An 18,391-nucleotide genomic window follows, 5' to 3' on the forward strand; every position below is an offset into this window, starting at 1 on the left:
CAAATTCAAAATATGTTGGCAGGGATAGCGTGGACGTATTTATTCGCATTTACGTAGCAATTTAGAAATCGCGATCTAATTTCCAACTGGCAATGTCATAATAATTGTCTCTGCAAGAGAGAATAAAAATACAAGAGAACGAAATGCGCTCTTCTACAAAAACAACAAATGTCAACCGTATAGATGTCGCACAATACCTGCAGCTTTGGCATTACCGACGTTGCGGTCGAAGCGCTTTTTTGATAAATTCTTTATAGAGTCATCGGCAGTTATAATTTCAAATTGTCTGCCAAAAATTGAGCGGAATGAAGACATTTATAAAAAAGAACATTTGTGACTACAAAGTAGGTTCTAAATCCTTTTTTCCTTACGTTTTGTCAGCCGGCGGAGAACTGAACTGAGTAACGCCGACGCAAACTGTGTGATATTTGAGAGAAGCGCCGACAAAAACTGCATGAAATTTTCCTCATGAGTGCCACCTACTGACGCAGTTTCGCTTCAAAGTTTCGTCCTTTTGTCTTTTTATTCTCTCTGATCACTGCAAAGATAATTGAGTATAACAAGATTAAGCATTGTGCTCTTATAAAGAGAAAACAAATGTCAAGGTGTAGAGGGCTTTGAGAAAAAAATTGTTTTATTTGTCAATTTTTTCCAAAGCAGCTCTGCCCAGGAATAAATTTAAAACGGCAATATTCACATAAAACCATAATGAATATTCGCTTTAAAATACACATACGTTTTATTTTAATTTTCTACAATCGTTTTGGTATTGCTTTTGTGGGATTTTATTCAGAAATTTATGAAAAACACAAATGTTATGATATTTTCCGACGCAAACGGCAGTACATTTGAGAGACACGTCGACGCAAACTTTATGATATTTTGTTGGCAGAGTCCTCTGGTGCTTCAGTTTTACTATAACAAGACTGTATCTTCTTCTCAATTATCTTTGATCACTGCTCCATTCAGTGTTGCCAGAAGTAGGGGAAATTCCCTACATGCAGTTTTTTTTCTAATATTTATCGTCTTGTAGGGACAGGGGCGCAATGTATAAATTGGGCACATTCTGTTGGCTGTAGAGCAGGATATTAGAAGACGCGATCTTTAACAATGTGTGGTAGCCACGGTTACCACTCGTGCCAAAAAATATCTACAAAAATTTGAAGAAAATCTTACCACAAATCTACCAAACAAATATTTCTATAGAAAAATTTATGCCTTTAGGAAATTTCTACAGAAAATTTTGTCAAACTTTTATTTATATAGAAAATTTTGTCATTTTTCAATTTTTTCTCAGAAAATTAAGAAAAAATTTGTTTTTATAGAAACCTTTTCCACATTTTTTTATAATCTTTATCCAAAACTTCTTAGGTGCCCATCTGGATACATATAGAAAGACGCCAATAAGAGCCCCTTCAAACAATCAGAGAAAGTGAATTTTAAGATAGTTGTAAAAGAATCATTGTGGTCAAGTAAAACACGATTGTTTAGATGATTATTAATTTTATTAAACATTTATAAATTCCCATAAATATAACATTTATACGACTATCACATCACATTTAACATATTTTTATGCATTAATAAAAGATTGAAGTTGAGTTTCAAGTTGCAAGTTACATGTTGTAGCGTCTATCAGCCAGTGCTTTTATTCCCAATGGAGGCAGCCTGTCTGGAAAAATATTTGAAAAACTATCACTTTATTCCACCTTTCACAATTTTAAGCGAAATAACTATGTTTTCAGCACTTCATTATCGTTTTTATTTAAATAAATTATAAGAAGCTAGTTGTGCTTGGTGTTTCACAAAATATAAAATGGCTCTTGTAACAATAGTGATGGCAAAATACTTTCATGCGAATAGTGATGGCAAAATACTATCACAGTTAGCGATTGTTGCAGTGTCACATACGAGTCTGTGGTAGCGATGAGGATGAAATGGAACTTTGAAATGCTGGCAGGGATATTAGAGAAATTTTCCTCATGACTGCCACCTACTGACGCAGTTTCGCTTCACAGCTTCGTCCTCTTGTCTTTTTATTCTCTCTGGTATTGTAAGGGAAATTGTAGTGACATTTTTTGGGAACGTAAGGGAAAGTAGAGAACTTTTTTGTCCTTGTAGGGTAAACCGGAAATTTGCCCTGGCAACACTGGCTTCATTTATTTATTACCATTAGCAAGTCGGCAATTTTTAGCTGGGAGCCAACAATTAGATAAATAAAATTTGCTGTGATTTTTTGTTACTTTTTGTCAACATCGAAACAAAATGTCCGATAATGACGATGATTTTATGTGCGAGGACGACGAAGACTATGGATTGGTAAGATGGAGTTTTTGGCCGTATTTTGATGAAAAAGCCGGCCCACATTTGATAAGCTACTGCTAATTGCTACATTTATTATTTAGGAATACTCGGAGGACAGTAATTCAGAACCCGATGTGGATTTGGAGAACCAATATTACAACAGTAAATCCCTCAAGGAGGATGATCCTAAAGCTGCTCTCGCGTCGTTCCAAAAGGTGTTGGATTTGGAAAATGGCGAGAAAGGCGAATGGGGATTTAAAGCCTTAAAACAAATGATTAAAATTAATTTCAAGCTAGTAGGTGCTAATTATAAACTGCTCTGGGTAATTTAATTAAATACAATGTTTGTTTTTTTTTTTTTACCAATTCCTTCAGAACAACTACGAAGAAATGATGGTGCGCTATAAACAATTGCTAACTTACATCAAGAGTGCAGTAACTCGCAATCATTCGGAGAAATCTATCAATTCCATTTTGGACTATATATCCACATCCAAAAATGTAAGATATTCTATTTAATGCTTGTGACAGTCAACTTTATAAAAGTCATTGCAGATGGAGTTGTTGCAAAACTTCTATGAAACAACGTTGGAAGCTTTAAAAGATGCCAAAAATGATCGTTTGTGGTTTAAGACCAATACCAAGTTGGGTAAACTTTATTTTGACCGCAATGAGTTTGGAAAACTACAGAAAATTTTGAAACAACTCCACTTGTCCTGCCAAACCGATGATGGTGAAGATGATTTAAAGAAGGGAACGCAGTTATTGGAAATCTACGCTTTGGAAATACAGATGTACACTGTGCAGAAGAACAATAAGAAACTTAAAGCACTTTATGAACAGTCACTACATATAAAATCCGCTATACCACATCCATTGATTATGGGTGTCATTCGCGAATGTGGTGGCAAAATGCATTTGCGTGAGGGTGAATTTGAAAAGGCCCACACCGATTTTTTCGAGGCTTTTAAAAATTACGACGAATCTGGTTCACCTAGGCGTACAACCTGCTTAAAGTATCTAGTGCTGGCAAATATGTGAGTATAGAACAATGTAATTGAATTGAAAAGTAAAAGGTTAAAATAAGCCACGGAGCCTACTATGAAAAACAGAATATTCAACCGATATGGTTGAAGGGATTTTAGTGCACGGTGCAAGCACAGCGATTAGATTGTCTGCATACACCACATTTAAATTCGGAGATTTATTTGATTGAACAAACTTATTTCAGAAGCAGTCAATCCCGTAGTAATGTTTTTATCTTTTCATAAAATAGAGTAATTAGAAGGGTTGTGGAGTCGCAGTCGGAATCTGAAGATTTTGCTAGAGTCGGAGTCGTAAAAATGTTGCTCGACTCCGACTTCGGCTAAACCAAAATTTTAAAAACATTTTTGAAAATAAACAAATTTGAATCTATTGAGTTCTATCAATAAACGGTATGACTGCAACTTCCATTAATATAGATTATTCTATGTTTCCTAGAAGATGGGCTGAATCAATCCATGGGTATTAGACCACTACCCTGAAATTAAGAAGGATCAGTCTGAGACCCATCGTTTAGTATACTGGCTGTCTGTGTTCATGTATTTTTGTGTGCAAAGTATAACTCAGTTTAAGTCCGATCGTCCTCAAATTTGACATAAGGTCTTTATATATAGTTGTCTACATATTTATTTCTGATTGGTCATAATTGATGTGTTTATGAACCGATCTTCTTCATCATAGATCAGAATATTTTGTGAGTCTAGTAAAACCCGAGAAATATAAGCTAAATCTGTTGAAATTTAGATGTAGCTCACATATATATGGAATCAAAACCCTTAGTCAGATCTAAAGAAACCAGGATACAATTCACACGGGAGTTCAAACCAGCGTTACCGTTGGTAATTTTCAAAAAGTGGCACAAAAAGTGGCAAACGTCGAAAAAAGGGGCACAATTATTTTTGAAAAGTGGCACAAAAAGTGGCACATTCTTTTTATTAACTTATACAAAAAAACTTAAGAAATAAATACTGCTATGAGGTCAAGTTAAAATATATTTTGCGAATTCATACAAATTGGTGAACAAATCCTATTTAAAATTATTTTTTAAGCGTCTATAAAATAATCAGGCCTTTCAATTATATCTTTAAATTTATTTACGATATCAAAATAATTTATATCATCATTGGTTTTTAAGTAATGCGGAACCCCCTTTTCTTCAGTTTTTTGTCATTTATGTCAATTCATGGTAAAATTTGTCCACAACTTTCGGATTGTGATGTCGTTTTGTGACCTATCTATATTGTTTTAATGTTTTAATATACAAAGAATTTTTATAGTCGATATCTGCTAAATCACGTTTTTACAAACTTTCTTACAAAATTTATGTATATTTGTAATAGAATATTTTTGTTAAATATAATTAATAAACAATTTAAGGTAAGCACTATGTTCGATTTTCGAGTTGAAATTTTCGCGGTTACTTTACTAAAACAGTTCAATATAAAGCAGATAAATTAACTTAATAACTCAATCATTTATAATTTTGATTATTTCAGGAAAAGTAATCGCGAAAATAAAGTGATTTTCAACTCGAAACCCGAACATAGTACTCACGTTTAGGAGGATTCGCTTTGGAATGTTCTGTTAACGGTATTCATACTTTTGATAATATAAACTAAAAATTTAAGATAAATCTTTGGTATTTGAAAGTGCATTTTGGATCTTTAACATATACTTTCTCTAATTTCTTAGGACACTTTTCTTCCAATTTTTCTCTAATGTGGTAATGCTTCAATACTGTCCACTGTTCCAGCATTCATTTTGAGGAATATAGTAGAATTGGAACAATCTGTCTCAAAGGGCGATTGCAATTTTTTCTAACTGGGTCCTTATGGGATCCATCATCAATTATTTCCTGCGGTCGTAATACACACCTTAAACATTTTCATATTTATCCTGATATTTCATGCCACAATAAATTTGGCATATTCAAAGTACGGTTTACCAAATAAGTTGAATCGTAACTGTTCACGTAATAAGAATTAATGAGTGAAGGCTGTTGGTGCACAATATTAAATTTTCTTAATAACACATCTATGGTGATAACTACCCATAATATTTAAACTTTTGAAAAAGTGGCACGAATTATTGGAAAAGTGGCACAAAATCGTAAAAAGTATCACATTTAGTGGCACAAACAAAAAGTGGCGCAAAAGTGGCACCGTCCAAATTTGCCACTAAAGGGCACAACGGTAACGCTGGTTCAAACTATACCTTATTTTGTCTGTAATTGAAAGAATCGCGGAGGTAGTACTAAACTTTTTACGATAGGTAAACGGATTGAAATAGAAGAGCAAATAATTATTGACATGCTCTAAGATTGGCGACTTCATTAAGTTCTCAACAATTTTAGACATATCATGTAGATATAATATTTAAAAGAAAACCATCGTTATTTCTTAAACACGGATTCAAGCGTTTATTAATGAATGAATAGCGAATATAATACATAAAAAGGATTAAGCTTATAAGTAATGGTCAAGAAAAATCAGTGTTGCAAAAGGAACAAAAACTACAAGTAAGACGAAGAATGTGGAGGGTTGTATCGAAACAAAAACTAATTCAACACTCTCTCAACTCTGCATATCCTTGCATTTTATTAAAAGTATTATTATTAATACAAATCTTACTAAGAAAAATAAACAAACAAATTCAAATCCTAGACATTCAATGAATTTCGAATGCTTAGATTTACTTAAATTCTTAGTAAATACATCTGCAGTATTTTCCATGGATGAAACATAACGTATCTCAATTTCTTTTGAGTTAACGACCTCTCTGATGATACTTGACGTCAATATGCTTCGACCTTCCATGGAAAACCGGATTCTTCGCCAAGAAATGTGCCCCAAGATTTTCGCCATATATTACAAGGGGTTGGTTGTCATTGATTTCGCAATTCACCTGTTGGTTTATCTCTCTCTATTTCCATAGCCAGAAATTGTTTGACATTACCTTTGTCCACCAAATTGAATTTTGTGGTAATTTGTGTCTTAATAATTTCGACGTCGGCCAAATCTGAGCATGTAATCAGCAAGTCGTCCACGTAATCAGCATTCAAATTATACATTCCATTTAGATTGCGGCTATACAAGCAAGGTCATTTTTGGATCGCGTGAACCCAATATCTCTTATTTCTGCATCAAGTGTTGAGTTCCACGCTTTCCCAGATTGTTTGAGCCCATATATAGCTTTGTTTAGAAGTACCTTGTTTGGAAATTCTTCGTCAACAAATCCATCGGGTTGCTTCATATTAGGGATGCCAGACGTGCTCTTTTAAAGAGCACATGTGCTCTTTTTTTGCGAAATGTGCTCTTAAAACAAGACAGGCCAAAAGAGCACGCAAAAGTGCTCTATTTTTAGTTAAGTGTTTTTTTTATGCATCACAACAAATATTAATCCAAATCGATTCAATAAATGGTAAAAGTAAACTGAAAATACGTAAATGTTACACTAAGAGATTTTCCTAGCCGTTATTTTCTAATTAAATAGTGTTTTCAAAGATTATCTGATTTAACAACATGTCTATATGCTTCCTCTTTTTCCAATAGGCTCATGAGTTTAGCTCCATACATGTATGAGAGAGTTGGGAAAAAATAGGTATGATCAAGAACAAGAGGCAATTTGGACATCTTGTTATAATTACAGTCTTTGAGTATTTTACTTTATATATGAGAGTCGTAGAAGAGCACGCCGATGTTGCTTCTTCACTTTGTACTCTGTTCTAAATGTAAACAAACTTCTTCTATAACGTTTTTCACGAAAACACCAAAAAATGACTTGCAAAGTATTGTAAAAAAATAAGCTTGAGTTGAAAGTGGGTTATTTATGTTTATGGTATGAACCTTTTTGTTATGTTTAAATGAATTATATTTCAGTAAATTGGAATTAAATGTTTTTCTTTTATTTGAAAAAGTGTGCTCTATTTTTTTCGTATGTGCTCTTTTTATAAGCTGAATGTGCTCTTTTTGCCTCTTCAAAATCTGGCATCCCTACTTCATATAGACTTCCTCATATAATTCGCTATTAAGGTACGCTGTCAGAATGTCTATATGATGAAGATGCAAATTATTTTCTGCTGTCAAAGCGCATACAACTAGTCGGGCTTTCAACTTCCTTATGTTGCCTCTTTCGTCCTGCTTCGTATTAAAGACCCACTTGCAAACGATAACCTTCTTGCCTTTATTTATTTTTGTTTCTCATCAACGCGCCGTATTCCTCCGCCGTGGCATTTTTTTCACATGCTCGCTTGATCACTGGAATTAACATCTTTCATTGTTCGTGGTATGTGAATGTCTTTTGGAGCAATACCAGCAAACCCGAGATTATTTTGAACGGGTTTGTGTTCAGAAATTTCCTCATCTTGATCATCAAATCACTGAAAGTCATCGTCAGAACTCGCATTACTTTCCACAACTTCATTTTCTTCGTGTGATATTTGTTCATATTGGCCACTCGACGTGATGTCATACGTATTATATGATGTGATAACTGAATCAGGCGTTACGGGATTGTCGGCAAAATGTACTCCACTTTTTATCAATCTTTTTCTCGCAGAATATGACATCTCTTTTTTCCACTATCTTTCGCTCCCTCACATCATATAATCGATATGCCTTGGCTGTTAAGGAATATCCCACAAAAATATATTCCTTACCTTTTGGAGAAAATTTCTTCGTCTGTGTCTTATCAAGGGCGACGACCGGGAAACCTAAAATGACGGACTTCATGCGGTGTCTTTATACCCTGCGCCACACTGTGGAACAGGGATTATAAGTTAGTGTATATGTTTGTAACACCCAGAAGGAGACGAGATAGACACATGGTGTCTTTGGCAATAATGCTCAGGGTGGGTCCCTGAGTCGATATAACCATGTCCGTCTGTCCGTCCATCCGTCCGTCTGTCTGTGAACACATTTTTGTGATCAAAGTCTAGGTCGCAATTTAAGTTCAATCGCCTTCAAATTTGGCACATGATCCTAATTTGGGTCAGAATGGAACCCTATTGATTTTGGGAGAAATCGGTTCAGATTTAGATATAGCTAAATCTGAACATATCGGGCGAAAGATATATATATTTCCTTTTAAGCGAAAATTTTAAGCGTCGTTTCATAACTGTTGATGAGACATGGATCCACCACTATACTCCAGAGACAAAAGAACAATCCAAACAATGGACTGAAGCTGGAGGAAGTGCCCCAAAGAAGGCAAAAACAATTCAATCGGCTGTAAGGTTATGGCAACGGTTTTTTGGGACTTCAAATGTATTTTATTGATTGACTATCTACAAAAGGGTACAACAATAAATTCAGAGTACTATTGTAACCTTTTGGATCAATTAAATGTACAAATTCTAGAAATACGTCCTGGCTTACAACACAAAAAAATAATTTTTCATCAAGACAACGCACCAGCGCACAAGAGTGTTTTAACAATGGCTAAAATCAACGAATTAAAGTACGAGTTGCTTGACCACCCACCTTATTCTCCTGATTTAGCTCCCAGTGACTTTTACTTGTTCCGAAATCTAAAAAAAATCCTTGCTGGCAAGCGTTTTACCTCAAATGAAGATGCAATTACAGTTGTAAACCACTAGACCTTGAGGAAAACTAAGTGTATTGAAGTTTCAGGAGATTATATTGAAAAATAAAAATATTTTTGAAAAACTAACTATTCTCTTTCATTGATAGGCTAAGAAGTTTCCGAACCGCCCTCGTATACTAATGCATTTATTGTAATAAAATAAAAGTCTGAATCCAGACTTGCACTTTATGCATAGTACATTAAAATCAAATGTCTTAGTATTTAGCCCATAGTCCGTTATTTCTAATTATGGTTTTAACTCGTCTAGACATACTTCTACTAAATTTTTTATTATTTCTTTTGGAATATCCGAGTAATTGTGCTGAACTTGGCTCAAGATCTCATCGCTATTTTTGGTACTCTTTGGTGTAATCTCAAGCACCTTTTAACCGGAGACCATAAATTCTCAATGGGATTGAAATGGGGGCTTTGTGATAACCATTTGAGCATTTGAGAACTGTGCTTCGACAACCATTTCCTTACTATTTTGTTGTTGTAACAGTTTTTAATATAGTTTCATCAATTTTGTTCTATGCTTATGTAGTTCAATTAGTAGCCAGATCAAGGTTAGGTTAAAGTGGCACCCCGGCTCACTTAGACTATTCAGTCCATTATGATACCACGTTTAACTAAAAGTACCTATTACATATGGGCACTTCTAGTTTTAACCACTGAACCTTCACTATTATTTTCTTTTGTTGAACCAAGCAGATTGTTTTAAAAACATTAACAGACTACTTAAGTTAACGTTTTCCAGGTCCGTCAGTAATCTAAAGCTATATGAAGCTATATAAAATTCGCTTACGCCTTACACAAAATGCAGGTTAGCTTACTTAGATTAACACCTCTACTTTAAAATACCATCGAGAAACAAACCGAAACTAAGTGGGGGAAATAGAGTTTGGCGTCGTTTATGGAATATGGAATATTACACATTTCGAAAGCAAATGGCGTTAATATTGGAGATATGATTGAATTCTTTAAAAATAACCGAGTTCACGAGCACAATATTATATTTGTGTGCAAATTTTTCTTCTATTTTAATACACTAGTAGCTTACTTCTAAATTTCTACATAATCCTATACAGTACTCTAATAGTTCCAGCATCTACAACATCTACTTAAAATTCTAATTCAGCATGATGGCTGATGTTTTTGCTTCTAACATTTTATTACTTAACATAAAAGGGCTTTAAAAATTAGGAAATAAAAGAAAATAGCAACATCAAATTTTACGATTGTACTCGAACTAAATGTCAAATAAATCCATATAAAGAACTTATACTAGTGGAAATGAAAATTAAATGTATGTACAATATCTACAATGTATACAATTGTATATACAGTAATCCCTCGATTTACGTCGTGATTGGTTCCGGAATTTGAAGACGTTAATCGAAACTACGTAAACCGAATTAAGAATTGATCATACTAACTCTTTAAGTCCATTTAATTATGTATGTATGTGCGTGTACATAATAAAAAAAAAAAACTTCAAAAATAAAGGTAATTCAGTCTTCTATTCTATTTGACGAATTTTCGGTAAGAATTTCAGAAATAAATGTTTCGATGTCATTATCATTGGTACCTATTTCACTTATGGAAGGCGTTTCTGATAAAGTTGGCAAAAAATCGACGACGTAAATCGAATTTGGATAGAACAAAAAATTTGACGACGTAAATCGAGGCGACGTAAATCGAGAGATTGCTGTATGCACTATATACGACCTCCTGTCACTGTGTTATCGTTAAGTTTAAATTGGTCTGTTCGGAGGCGGACAAATATCAATTATAAAATCAATTTGAAATTATCCGAATGGTAATGAGTTTAGTTGCACAATAATCATACAATCAAATTTACATTTCCATTAAATTTTCTGAGCTAAATTATTGCAAAATTATTCTAGCAACTTGTATACTGATTGATTGTGGGTAGAAGTTCAAAACTTCGCTAAAAAATACAACTATTATTAATACAGTTTTCTAAATTAAATCAATATTTTTGATTAAGTAGCGGCTTGTCGGTGGCGTCGACTAGCAAAAACGGTCGACAGCGCGACTCGGCCGCTTCATTCTCTACCTCAAACAGTACCTTCAGAACCTTCCTCTCCCAAAGCCTAATTTTCCCCATGGCTGCTGAAGAAAATCCAGTCCACACTCGAAAGGCATAAGCCTTCTAATCAACCTAATCTTTTTGGACAATCCTACCCTCATGCGAAGTAGATGGTGATACCCAAAGTATACCCTCTTCGCCTTAGACCACACATGATCAACATGTCTGTGAAGCTCCAATTTGCTATCAAATACCACTCCAGGTATTTGATGATATTAGTGACATCGATGCTCCATTGACTGCCAAATCCGAAAGTTCTAAAGATGGGATAAACATCCTCCACACAAAAATTCTCCGACCGAAGACGGCTTGATAAAACCGCCTTCACGCCAGAGAGAAACGTGGCTAAACCACGGAGCCATCCGCCATAAAGTCGCTAGAAAACGAAGCCATTGGAGCACAACATCCCACCTCAGCAGCACCGACGAAATCATCTCGTCAAAGGCCCCGCTTCCCAACATCCGAAACAACCCTGCCACCATTCTCACAAACAAAAACCCCCATAGCTCCCCCATAGAACCATAGGTCCGAGAATTCAACCTAATCCCCTCAAGAGGAAGCCTAGTCCTATCCCGCTCAAAGAGAAGAATGCGCATACCGATGATTGTGGTGAGATTTATGATGTCAGCCCTAAGGATATTACACCTGTCCGGATCGGCCGATAGTCGCCTCCACTCTCTTATTAGCACAGTCGTTCGGCAAAATCAAGCAGGGCTTCCTAACGGAAACCCTAGGGACGGATAAGGAAATTGCATCCGTAGAAGCTGCACCAAGCTCCTCAATACATTCGTCGATCTCCAACATCATGGCGTTCCGCCCCACCCGAAGCTCAACCCCCGAAGGATGCCTACGCAAATCACTCCTAAACCTGCGAACATGTAAAAGACCCGTCAGGGCATTAGTCTACCCTTCTTCGCAACAATGGCATCATCTTAACGAAAACGCTTACGAAATCGTCTCCGAAGACCCTCTGTCAACATTCGAACATATCGACCTGTCCCGAAGTGGCCCCAGCCGGAGCCCACCCCTCGGGACCACTTTCTGGACAACAGGTCGAACTCCTCAATCAGCTGTAGCGGCATATGAAGGCCCTCAATCCGGTCCGACCTAGACCTCCCTCTAGCCTTGACCTCAGCTGCCTTCTCGACGAAAGCGAACCATTCTCGTGAGCCCACGCCATGGCAGTCCATTCCACAATTGACGCAGAAGAGAAGAGGGAACCTCGAACCTAACCATCTGGTCCGTCGACGACCTCTTATCCTTCCATTGCCTTGGGATACACCTGACACTCCCATCTACCATGAGGAAGGCTGAACTTCATGCAGCAGAACGGAAACACGCATTTCACTGCTACTTGACCAAACCTCTGAAAGTTATAATGGAACTTTTATTGCAATTCGAAACCTTCTAAAACTGTCGAATTGAAAGGGATGTTGTTACTTGTAAATTCTATACTTTGTTTATTACTTGGAATTTGAACTTCATGAATTTTATATTCTAAAATTTTTTCTATTTCCCACACCGACACCGCACGCGTGCGAATGATTCCGTTGCCACTAATTTATTGGTATGATTTAGGAACACTCGTTACCATAAAGCTTACAGATTCCGATGTCTCAGCTATGTTGACCATTTTCACCAGCAGTCTTTTTTTATGTGCCCAAACTTACCGCATTTATGACACTTCCCATTGAATATCTTCTTGAAGTTTGTAACGAATGCAGTCAGTTGTTCTACTTCTTGTTGTGCGCCAATTACACTAGTTTACAAAATAACTTTTCCATGTACATTTGATGAGATGCGACTTTTCTGAGCAACTCACCCACACAAAAATGTCGCTCGGCCACACAAAAATGCATTTTTGCAGAGAAAATTCTTTATTTCTTTTCAATATATATATTAGAGTGAGGAAAAAATTATTTTATTTTACTTTGTAATTTTATTTCCCAAGTAATAATAAACAAAGTATGGAATTTACAAGTAACAACTTTTTCATCTGCTGAACCAACCTGATTGTTCCCTGATGGATGACATCGTTCCGGTAACCCATTCTCAGCTGCTCGCTCAGCTGCCGAAGTTGATGCTGCTTCTTCTCTGGGTTGCGTGGGCTCTTGCTCAGCGCCTCCTTCTTCCCTGGCATGGGCTTCTTGCGTCCGGACTGGCTCACTCCCTGTCAACATTTTTTGAATTTGACGGCACTACTGAGAATACCCACCACGTCGAAAACAATCGTATACGACATCAAAAACTCGTCGGAAAAGCGCCGTCACTATTGAGAAGTTGTACCACGCCAAGTTACTACAAACAAGTTTCTCATCAGTCCAATTATTACCCTGCCAACATTTTTTGAATTTGGGGGCGCTTCTGAGAATCCTCACTACGTCGAAAACAGTCGTATACGATATCCAAAACTCCTCGGAAAAGCGCCGTCACTATTGAGAAGTTGTACCACGCCAAGTTACTACAAAAAAGTATCGCATGAGTGCAATTGTTAGGAGCCCTTCTGGATACATTTAGAAGGACGCCAATAAGAGTCCCTTCAAACAATCAGACAAAGTGCATTTTAAGATAGTTGTAAAAGAATCATTGTGGTCAAGTAAAACACGATTGTTTAGATGTTTATTAATTTTATGAAACATTTATAAATTCTCATAAATATAACATTTATACGACTATCACATCACATTTAACACATTTTTATGCATTAATAAGAGATTGATGTTGAGTTACAAGTTGTAAGTTACATGTTGTAGCGTCTATCAGCCAGTAGTTTTATTCCCAATGGAGGCAGCGTGTCTGGAAAAATATTTGAAAAACTATCACTTTATTCCATTTGAAAAGTCAAAAATTGTTCACCAATTTACTTTTCACAATTTTAAGCGTAATAACTATGTTTTCAGCACTTAATTTCGTTTTCATTGAAATAAATTATAATAAGCCAGTTGCGCTTGGTGTTTCACAAAATATAAAATGGCTCTTGTAACAATAGTGATGGGAAAATACTTTCATGCGAATAGTGATGGCAAAATACTATCACAGTTGGCGATTGTTGCAGTGTCACTTACGAGTCTGTGGTAGCGATGAGGATGAAATGGAACATTGAAATGCTGGCAGGGTAGGTGCCTTTTTAGATCAATTTAGAACGACGCCAATAAGAGCCCCTGTAAACTATCAGAAAAAGTGCATTTTAAGGTAGTTGTAAAAGAATCATTGTGGTCAAGTAAAACACGATTGTGTAGATGTTTATTAATTTGATTAAACATTTATAAGTTCTTATAAATATAACATTTTTCGGTTTTTCTCATGACATTTAACATAACTTTTTTCATTAATAAAAGAATGATGTTGATTTACACGTAGCAAGTTGCATTTGCAGCATCTATCAGCCGTTTGTTTATTCTCGATGGAGGCAGCGTGTCTGGAAAAATATCTGAAAAAACAATCACTTTATTCCATTTGGAAATTCGAAAATTTCACCGAAATATTCACCGTATACCTCTCACAATTTAAGAGTAATAACTATGATTTCAGCACTTTATTTTCGTTTTTATTTAAATAAATTATAATAAGCTAGTTGAGCTTGGCGTTTCACAAAATATAAAATGGCTCTTCTAACAGTAGTGATGGCAAACTACTTTCATGTACATTTTGTACTTTTTGATTTGCTTCCTCATCACAGTTGCCGATTGTTGTTGTGACATTTACGAGTCTGTGGTAGCGATGATGATGAAATGGAACTTTGACATGCTGGCAGGGCTGTGAAGAACTGTGACACCAGTCTCTGTGATGAAAAATTACTTACCGATTCGAAAAATAACAAACGTCTCAGCTTTGCAAGTCACTTGAAAACTAAAGATGTAAAGTTTGCCACTTAAATCTTTCAACTTAAGTGCATACTATTACTTCTCGTAATTGCATATAAATCGACCGTTTTACTGATTTGAATTCTTGAGCCTCTAGATATCGCGAATTTTTATCCGATTTGGATGAATTTGGAAACCTAGTATCTGTCATTAATCCGCCTGAAATTCTATATATTTTTTGAAGTAACCCGGTACAACGAAGAATTGTATTATCTATGATTCAAGGTGGTGGTTATTTAAAATTCGGCCTGGTCGAACTTAAGGCCGTAAATACTAGCTGTCAATAGAGATGACTAAATGAAAGGGAAAATAGATAACTTTCAAAACATCATATGCTTTTATTTTTTTAACTAGTAAAAGTATATGGGATTTACCTGAAAACGACTCCTGCTAAATAATACATTGAAACATGTTGGAAAAAATGCTTTTATCATCTATAATGCACATTCGAGACTGTTGTTGTTTGAAGTACTTTAGTACATGCAATGATATATTTTGGAAATTTTTGCGGAAAAGGTTTGTGCACTGAATGTTCGAATGCATTAACTCACTTTTGATGCGATTTTTGGAATCTGAGGAAATTTAAGTTATTGAAAATTTTCTTTGAAAATGTTTTTCTTTATTTTATTTTAAAATGATTCCTCTTTCTGTTTCAGGCTAATGAAATCCGGCATAAATCCATTTGATTCGCAAGAAGCCAAGCCTTATAAAAATGATCCAGAAATTTTAGCGATGACCAATCTAGTAGTTTCATATCAAAATAACGATATAAATGAGTTCGAATCAATACTCCGAACAAATCGTAGCAATATAATGGCAGATCCTTTCATTCGGGAACACATCGAAGATCTTTTGCGCAATATTCGTACACAAGTCCTAATAAAATTGATAAGGCCATACAAAAATATTGCCATACCATTTATTGCCAATGCATTAAACATCGAACCAGCGGAAGTAGAGAGTTTATTGGTCTCATGTATACTAGATAAGTGAGTAAATATATTCCAATTTAATGCATCGTTAATTTTCTAAATTAATAATGTCTTATTTTAGTACCATCCAGGGGCGCATTGATCAGGTTAATCAGGTTTTACAATTGGATAAAGAGAGTAGCACAGGATCACGCTATAATGCTATTGATAAATGGTCCAACCAAATACATTCTTTGCAGATGGCGGTTATTAATAAAATGGCCTAAAGCTGTGAGAGATTAATCGAAGGGAATTTCTTTGCTTATCCACTGATAAATAATATTTAAACATTTCGTATATGTTGTAAACATTAAAATAAAGAGAAGTCAAGTCTTGCATCGCAAACACATTTAAGGATACAAGTTTTGCTTTTTATTTCCATTAAGCGGTTATGGTCAGTTTCGAATGTCTACATTTGCAATAAATGTAACTCCTTAATTTATATAAACAAAATAATAAGAAACAAAAAACTAAAACTAAAACAACACATCCAATGACGATAAGTGCTGCCCATCCCGGTTTTGACCAGTCAAGAATTTCATAGATGTATGCATTTCCATTTCTGAAAAAAAACAAAAAGGTTAAATGTTTTGTTTAGGATTTGTGTGAATCATGTCATTTATCAGGAAATAATATTTCTTATTAAATCAAATAAATATTTAAGCACAAAATGTTAATGCCTTTCGAGGGCAAAGTTGATGAAAGCGTAATGCTTGCTTAATCATGTACAAACGTGGTCAATTTCATGGAAAAAAAAAACTATGGTGATACTAAACTATTATATTAAAAGTTTTGTTGTAATTGCACTTTTGCTGCCAAGAGAGTTATTGTTTGCTGAAAATTACTTCTGCTTTAAGATGGTTGAATTGTGGACATTTCATTGTTTGTAATATTCAGGACACTCCGCTCTGTGCCACCCACTTTTGTTGGTTGACAGCGACTCACAACGAGGTTACTTTGCAAAATTAGTTATGTTGATGTAATAAATTTATTTTAGATCTTAGATGGCTGTTAGGATTTCAAACCGGAATATATAATAATGATAATTTTTTTTATTAAACTAGCAATTTTATTATAAAGCATAGACGTTAACACAATAGAAGCATATTAAAATAATAATTTATGTACTTACGGATCAAGCCCTCCAGCGTAGTAATAAATAATTGAAAATATTGCATATATTACACCTAAAGCCAAGGGATATATGAAATGAAGCAGTCGTGTGGGAAAGGCAACTAACATGTGATCCAAGACCATCAGAATTGAATTGAAGCCGTGAGCCCATAAATTATAAAGGTCCGAGGCGTTGGCATTGTCAGCTGTAAAATTTTATTTATTTCAACTTTATTATTAGTAACATAGCCTCATAAAATTATATGTAACATCAAAACTCTAGGGTATTATAAATACACACAATTTAATCATATACAATTGCTCATTCTAGCTCATGGTCTAAGTTGCTAAAGCTTCTCTCTCTTATACCCATTCTCATCTTATATTTACTGTTTAGTACAATTTAAATAAATAAATAAATAAAATAAAATGGCCAACAAAGGGAAAAAACCAAAAAAACGGCATTCTTTTTTTTTTTTTTTGTTTTATTTCAATTAGTAAAGACTTATTAATTTTTGTAACCATAATAACCGGCTGAAGGGAAGGGAAATTGGTCGTTGGGTACAACATTTTTTATACCCTGCGCCACACTGTGGAACAGAGTATTATAAGTTAGCGCATATATTTGCAACACCCAAAAGGAGACGAGGTAGACATATGGTGGCTTTGGCAATATTGCTCTGGGCCGGCTCCCGAGTCCGTCTTCCCGCCTATCTGGGAACACATTATTGTAATCAAAGTCTAACTTGGAATTTAAGTCCAATCGATTTCCAATTTGGCACAAGTATGTGTTTTGGGTCAGAATAGAACCCTATTAATTTTGGAAGAAACCGGTTCAGTTTTAGATATAGCTCCCATATATACATATATTTCGCCCGATATCTACTAACAAGGCCCCAGAAGCAAGGAGTGCAATTGATAGTGTCGTAAAGTGTGCCGAATTTGGTTGAAATCGTTTCAGATGTAGATATAGCTCCCATATATATTTGTCGACCGATATGAATCATGACGGAAATGGATCAATCACATCTTTCAAAATTTCAATCCAATTTACTTAGGTTAGGTAGGTTAGTCGAAAACTTATAAAAATGACTCAAATTTGTCTATAACTCTAATATGTACATATTATGGACCGATAAAACTGCCAAAAATTGCTTTAATTTTAATATTTCTCATATTTTTTACTAAAATTGTGTTCCACCATAGGGCGTTAACCTACTTAAATTTAATTCTAGATTTCGTAGAAGTCTCACAAGTTTGGTTCAGATCTGGTCAGATTTAAATATATGTGCAGTTAAACCTCTGAAAGTTGGACACCCACGCTCGCCTAAATTTTGTCCACATTTGGGAGGTGTCCAGCTTTGAGAGGTTAATTCTAATGTGTTACTATTGCAAACGTC

General features: G+C 35.1%; 2 protein-coding genes across 2 annotated transcripts in view; one reads left to right on the forward strand and one right to left on the reverse strand.

Moving 5' to 3' along the window:
- The first annotated feature begins 2,150 nt into the window (after window positions 1-2,150).
- alien (COP9 signalosome complex subunit 2 alien) lies at window positions 2,151-16,240 on the forward strand. Its single transcript, XM_075295255.1, has 6 exons — window positions 2,151-2,319; window positions 2,406-2,600; window positions 2,680-2,805; window positions 2,860-3,341; window positions 15,564-15,896; window positions 15,961-16,240. Exons 1-6 carry the CDS (start codon window positions 2,266-2,268, stop codon window positions 16,103-16,105), a joined length of 1,335 nt encoding a protein of 444 aa, XP_075151370.1. The 5' UTR covers window positions 2,151-2,265; the 3' UTR covers window positions 16,106-16,240.
- Window positions 16,228-18,391, reverse strand: part of LOC142225484 (protein rolling stone-like) — a 52,308-nt gene continuing 50,144 nt past the window's right edge. The window contains exons 5-6 of the mRNA XM_075295256.1: window positions 17,011-17,197; window positions 16,228-16,440 (exon numbers count right to left, since the gene is read on the reverse strand). Of these exons, the coding sequence (XP_075151371.1) occupies window positions 16,260-16,440; window positions 17,011-17,197 (368 nt within the window). The 3' untranslated portion in view covers window positions 16,228-16,259. The remainder of the gene's footprint in view (window positions 16,441-17,010; window positions 17,198-18,391) is intronic.

The sequence above is a fragment of the Haematobia irritans genome, chromosome 2, assembly GCF_050003625.1.
Source record: "Haematobia irritans isolate KBUSLIRL chromosome 2, ASM5000362v1, whole genome shotgun sequence".
NCBI lineage: Eukaryota > Metazoa > Arthropoda > Insecta > Diptera > Muscidae > Haematobia > Haematobia irritans.